Source organism: Tachysurus vachellii, chromosome 5 (genome assembly GCF_030014155.1).
Source record: "Tachysurus vachellii isolate PV-2020 chromosome 5, HZAU_Pvac_v1, whole genome shotgun sequence".
In the NCBI taxonomy this organism is placed as follows: Eukaryota; Metazoa; Chordata; class Actinopteri; order Siluriformes; family Bagridae; genus Tachysurus; species Tachysurus vachellii.
Window position 1 is genome coordinate 8,030,001 of NC_083464.1, and position 6,404 is coordinate 8,036,404.

General features: G+C 41.4%; 1 protein-coding gene across 1 annotated transcript in view; it reads left to right on the top strand.

The window, feature by feature from the left end:
- The window catches only part of LOC132845247 (uncharacterized protein C18orf63-like), a 23,960-nt gene extending 18,273 nt beyond the window's left edge, over window positions 1-5,687 (top strand). The window contains exons 11-13 of the mRNA XM_060869167.1: window positions 1,179-1,811; window positions 3,110-3,190; window positions 5,393-5,687. Of these exons, the coding sequence (XP_060725150.1) occupies window positions 1,179-1,811; window positions 3,110-3,190; window positions 5,393-5,515 (837 nt within the window). The 3' untranslated portion in view covers window positions 5,516-5,687. The remainder of the gene's footprint in view (window positions 1-1,178; window positions 1,812-3,109; window positions 3,191-5,392) is intronic.
- Window positions 5,688-6,404: the final 717 nt, after the last annotated feature.

The following is a 6,404-nucleotide window of genomic DNA, read 5'->3' on the forward strand; positions in this document are numbered from 1 at the left end:
TTTTTACCCATGATTGTAGATAAGATTATACAGCGAGTACTGATCTGTTTAATAAAAAAGAAGCTCTGCAGCATACAGAACTGAAAAGCATCACGCTTCAGCGAGCACTCAGTAATTATTTGTGAAGGCAGCTTTCAGTTAAAACCGCACCACATTCACACCGGTTAAATAAGCTTCTCCAGGAGAAATCCATAACGAGCTTTCGAGCCGATTAAACGTCTGTATTATTTACACTGCTGTAATAGAAATCTATACAGATTGTTCATCTTTACAAACTGCATGTTTGTTCCAAACCTTGGCAGAATGTCTGCTGGGCCGTGTTCGAAATGATGAGTTTGTGAAATCCACTATGAGCATCGTGATTGCTTTAATACTTCAGAGGTGTCTTTTCTGCCCTGCACCTGACCCCGTGTTGCAAGAATAATCACCGAACATCCCCAGCGTGCTCTTAAATTTGGCAGAGTGGCTTATAGATGATAAATTACTGCTTGAATCTAGAGCATGCGAGTAGATCGAAACCTCTCACATAGGAGGTTTTTATATACAGCACACCGTGCTTTCTGAGGAAAAACTCCATAGAGAGTTTCCTTTCCAGACTTTCTGAATAATGCGAGGTGACCATGTCAGAAAGCACGTTGTTGGAAAGCTCATAGTTTCCATGCAGAACAATAACTGACCTAACATTAGTTCATTTCCTCTCCATTGGGTTCCAGTCCACAGACGGAGGGAGAAACTCAAGGCTTTATTTATGCTGGCCCTAACTCACTTTGGTGTTATTGGACTATGACAAATTAAGTGGAGCATGAAAGGAAAATCAATTTGTGTCCTTCTCTGAGAGTTAGTGCAGATGAGGAGAGACGCCAAGACTGCGTTTCAATTCTCCTGGGCACACGTGATTGATAATGACGACTCCAGACCAACCTTGATTAGATTATGACTCATCTATATGAGACACACATTAGGCAGTTGCACTGTTGCATCTGTTAAAACTCCGCCAAGTAGTCTGGTGTGTGAAGTGTTAAAACTTCTACAGATGTGTTATGTATTGCATGTTTTGAAAAGACCAAAAAGCTCTGAAAATATGGCTTATATCTCACATAACTAGTATGTGCCTGTAATTTAAAGTGAATTTTATGTCCCTGTATTGCTTACAGCTTTCTTTCTACCTTGATTTCTAGGACTCTGGGGCCTTACCTGCTACCCTGACATCCAAGAGCTCCAGCAGACTCGTGCTGACCCAGCTCCCTAATGTGTTCCCTCCAGAGACGGTGCCTCTTCAACAGTTAGAATCTTTTCAATGGCCTCTAAGTCAGCCTGTAGGTCATAGCAACATTAGACATCCAGCTACAGCCAATGGGCACGGGATTCCTCAAATCCCCAACCCTGTTTTGCAGTCCTCTCATTACCATGGCGCTGAGACATGCCAGTTCCCATCATCCTTCACCTCCCTCTCATCGTTCTCCTCTTCCTCATCTGTCTCTGCTAACTGCCCTTTGCTTAGCAACACCCAACCTGCTACACAGAGACCCAAACTAGTGCCTGTCTTCACAAACAAATCACTAAGCTGTCATGTTAACATCACAAAGATCCTGGCTGAGAAAAAAAAACAACAGAAACAAGACGTAACACGGTGTGCTTCAAGAGTAGCAATTAACACTCCCTCTTGTTCCCTTTTATCCTCTGCAACTTCACTTCCTAGAGTCCCTCTGCCATCTGACCGTAAAAGAGATCGCAACGCCTGCAGTACAGCACTAACGCAGCCACTCATTCAAACTCAACCCGCATCCGTAACTGAGATTAAAATAACTGGGGTAAGAATGACACCACCTCTATCACACGTGCACACGTTCATTATTTTTTTTTCTAACAGCTCGGTGTATACTAAAGTTTTTCCATCACAACAAAATGTATTTTGCGAATTAAAAACTGACAGCTGAGATTTACTAAACAGGCTTGCGAGACATTTTGGCTCCTATAATAATGATAAAAGGGGAATATACAGTGCACAATATACAGTGTAGAGATTACTGCAAAGAATCGTCTAATCCTGATAGACAATAATATTACAATAGTAAGGAAAATTGTCACCTGAGATGATTAAGGAATTTTTAGAGGAACTAGGCTTAAACTGGAGCTGCATGAAACTAGACAGTAAGGCGCATCCTCTGTCATATTGTGACTCTGTTCTTAATCTTTACACTACCTGGTTCATAGCTGTCATGTGGAATGGGAGACCAAGTTGGAGAGAAGGAAAAAGTAAAAAAAATGTATTTATCCCTAATGAGCGAACCAGTGGCAAGGAAAAATTCCCTAGGTTTGAGTCTGACGATATGAGTAAGAAACCTTGAAAGAAACCAGACTCATAAGGGAAACTGATCTGTGTGAAACAGGAGAGTGTGTCTAAATAGTTTCTTCTCTACTATACACACAGTGAAATTGTGTAACCATCAGCTTATGAGCAATTTATAAGTATGAGCATCGGCATAACATCCGAATTCATCGTCCTGCTGAAGAAATCAAATGTTCAAAGACGGAGACCTGAGCACAAAACCGACCGCAACAACAGCACTTTCAAAGCCACCACCGTGGTCTCCAAGTGGTATTACAAATGTATATCCAGGCGGTCAAATTGATGAAATCGGGCAGAAAATGATGGGAATCGTATCCATAATACACACCCTCTTCTTGAACGTTAAGGTCTTAATAACATTGTCACAAAATTCTCTGGATCTGCCTGTCTGTGAACAGGAAGACGTGTGTAAAATATAAAGGTTACGTGTAGTTACTTGCCCCTTGCTAGTGGCTGAAATTAGCATGTTGCTTAACAAATTAGAAAAAAGTACCCAGTGTTTCTCTGTAGCTTTAGCACAAAGCTGTACAAATTGCTCCTGTGTACAAACTGGTTATGTGTTTGTGTTTTCCTTCCAATCTCTCGTTTGTTCCCTGTGCATAATTTCAGTATAGGTGTTTGTTAAACACAGATTATTTTACGGTTTATCCATCCACAGATAGCCAAGCCTTAGACCAAATATTTTAGTATTCAAGTCTTCGATGACAGAATCAAGCTCTTTCAGGACCAAATGTTGTTCTTAATGTGGTTTTGTCTCAGGGCGAAGTGTTTGTGTCTCATCCAAAGAAAGTCAGAGTCAGACAGGAAGTGGATGTGGTGAAATATGCAAGAAGCAATCAGGTAATCAGGCATTCTATTTTATATTTACTTAATCACACTCAGGAAGCAGTATTTTATTATCAGGGGAAAAGATTACTAAAGTATTTCTAAGTTTGCATTTTGAAACAATTAAATTCGATCATTTTTGTTCCTTCTTCAATCTCCACGAATTAGCTCCCTCATTTGTAAGAGACGACGCATGTGTGTAGAGGGAAACGATTTGATTTAGTGTCCATTAGTCTCTCAGACGTGCCGCTCATAAGCCAAATGAATTGTCTGGCTACGTCTCTAAACGAAATCCATTACAAATCTGGCATGTGTTCATGACCTGGATTAGAAGCCATTAAGAGGAGTGACAAGACAATGCATCATTTTGATGGCGGGTTGAAAAGAGGTTCTCACAGAGTGCAAGTGCACAGCAACAAACCATCCTTCCCACCTGTTACTTCTCTTCCTGCCATGTGACACTAGATGCCTCGGACACTTTCGTAATCGATTAACAATTAACAGTTATATCGTCAATTGAATATTAATTCGTCTTCATTCCGTGTCACGCTGTCAGTAACCACAATGCATTGTGGTTTTTGCACAGTGTTTGATCATTTAAATCATTTTACATCACAGCGCTGCTGAAATCTGAAGCCGATTCACGACTACATTTGTTGAGCATCTCTGATAGTAGTCACGCTTTAAATGTGCTCGTTCTTATACATCGATGTTTCCATATTAACTCATGGAACATGTTCATGACTTCTATAGCGAATGGCTTACCTAACCTAAGGCGAATAATTATTATAACAAATTATTTTGTTTAACTGTTTAAGAACAGAATGCATAATCGTTGATATGGTGTTATTAACATTTATGGAAGGAGTCTCCAGTGGCAGCACTTTGTAGCTGCACTTTGTAACTTTTTAGATAAGATGACAAGCTGCATTTTCTGTATTAAAGGTGGGGTGCACAGTTTGAAAGCCAATGTTAACATTTGAAATCATCAAAACAAACACGCCCCTAACACAAATGGGTGTCACCCCTGTTTTGATAGCTCCGCCCCACACATACATACGCAACCCAGGCAACTACAGTATTATGGCGGAACCTGCTGGGGCAGCTGACCGAGGGGATATTTTTATCAGTAAATGAACTCAATAGGGGGCACGGTGGCTTAGTGGTTAGCACGTTCGCCTCACACCTCCAGGGTCGGGGTTCGATTCCCGCCTCTACCTTGTGTGTGTGGAGTTTGCATGTTCTCCTCGTGCCTCTGGGGTTTCCTCCGGGTACTCCGGTTTCCTCCCCCGGCCCAAAGACATGCATGGTAGGTTGATTGGTATCTCTGGAAAATTGTCCGTAGTGTGTGAGTGCGTGAGTGAATGAGAGTGTGTGTGTGCCCTGTGATGGGTTGGCACTCCGTCCAGGGTGTATCCTGCCTTGATGCCCGATGACGCCTGAGATAGGCACAGGCTCCCCGTGACCCGAGGTAGTTCGGATAAGCGGTAGAAGATGAATGAATGAATGAATGAACTCAGTAATGAGTAATACTATGGTAATACAAATGTGTTTTTGTAGTACTGTGTGTTGTACAATGAAAGGTTTAGCTCCGTTTCACGCGGAAGGATACGTTCAACACCTAAAACCCGAGACAGCGGTAACGGCAGGTATCCGCCATGTCAATGTTTCAATCGCTTTCGGCTAATGTCAGACATGCGCACTGAACACTCTCTCCGCCACATATTAACAAGACACGCCCCTTTCTGCTCATTGGCTACACAATTGTTTTGTTTGTCGGCCCGAAGCATTTTTCAAACATCGTGCACCGCACCTTTAACGTAAGACAGGAAAGAGGAAGTAGAGGCTCTTAAAGAGGCTGTTTGAGGGAGATGTCTTTATGTAGCTGTTATTTCAAAACAGAGAACAGAAGCTAATATGTTTCGTAGATGGTCCACAACATTAAATGTAACTAAAAAGCACCATGTGACAATCATTATTTAATAAAAAAAAGGATTTTAGTAGTTTGCAAACTATTGTAGTATAGGAACAATACAATTCTTTAGGAAGTGCATATTTATAATCAATAATCAATTTAACATTTACTCCACATTGCATCAGTCACCTCGTTCCTATAACAGCATGAACTGACCTGGTTTATTCTTACATGAATAAGACACAGAATAATGGGGATGGAAGTCAGTGTTATAGACCGAGGTGTATTCATTTTTTACTCAGCTGGCAAAGATCAACGCAGCAACTCTACAGGCCTGGCTGAAAGGTCAAGGAGTCACTGTGCGTTCAAAGGACAAGAAGGAGGACCTAATGTCAAAGGTCATGCAGTGTTTGAATGATCCGTGAGGCAGGGAGTCGCCATCCGGACAGAGTTTAGAGTTCCTCTCTCAGGTAATCCACACCGGAGCAGAAGTCTGGTCTATAGAGCTTATACCTTATGGCACTCACACCGAGGAAAGATTAACACGAGCTGCCCACGAGCCATGTTGTGCTTTAGCTTTAGCACAGAGTTACGTTCGGCTCTGAGCACATCTGAATCGATCTTTAAGACCGAACAGGTCGCTAATTTAAAGATATGTAAATGTGGATTTCTCTGTATGATGTTCTGTTTGAACTTGTTTATTTTGTTTACTCTGTTATACAGTTGTACAGTTTAGTATACAAGAAGGCGATCAGTTGTGGACGGATTGATATTGTACCAGTTTCGTAATAAAAATATGATTACAAATATGTTTCACTTTCTGTGTTGTTTTCATCACCGATTCCTCCCTTTTTGAGTTATTGATGGTATTTTGTACTTTTAATGAAGTCTAATTTATTTTTGTCCTATCACTAAGATCTAGCAAGAAGTTTGATATCCAAAAGCACACACAGAATTTCAGATGTCTGGCGGTGCTGCGTGCCGTAGCGCATCTGATGCGTTTATTGCAAGCGTGACAGAAAGCTCTGACGGCGGCTCGTCTCGTGGCGGCTCTAACGAGCGGCAGAGGACTGTGACTGAAATGGAAATCGGCGCGACTCACTTTGATGGCTAATGAAGTTCGCTTTCAGAAAGTCCAACGTCAGCTAGTCTTCTTAACGCTTCTTACTAACCCAGAGCTAATGACTGGTGCCAATCACAGATTTTTCACATATCTAGAATATAGAATTTTATAGAATAGAACTTTTTTCTGCATTCAGAATAATTTCATATAGCCTGTCATAACACTTTATGGCTCTGACAGTGAAGTCAGAC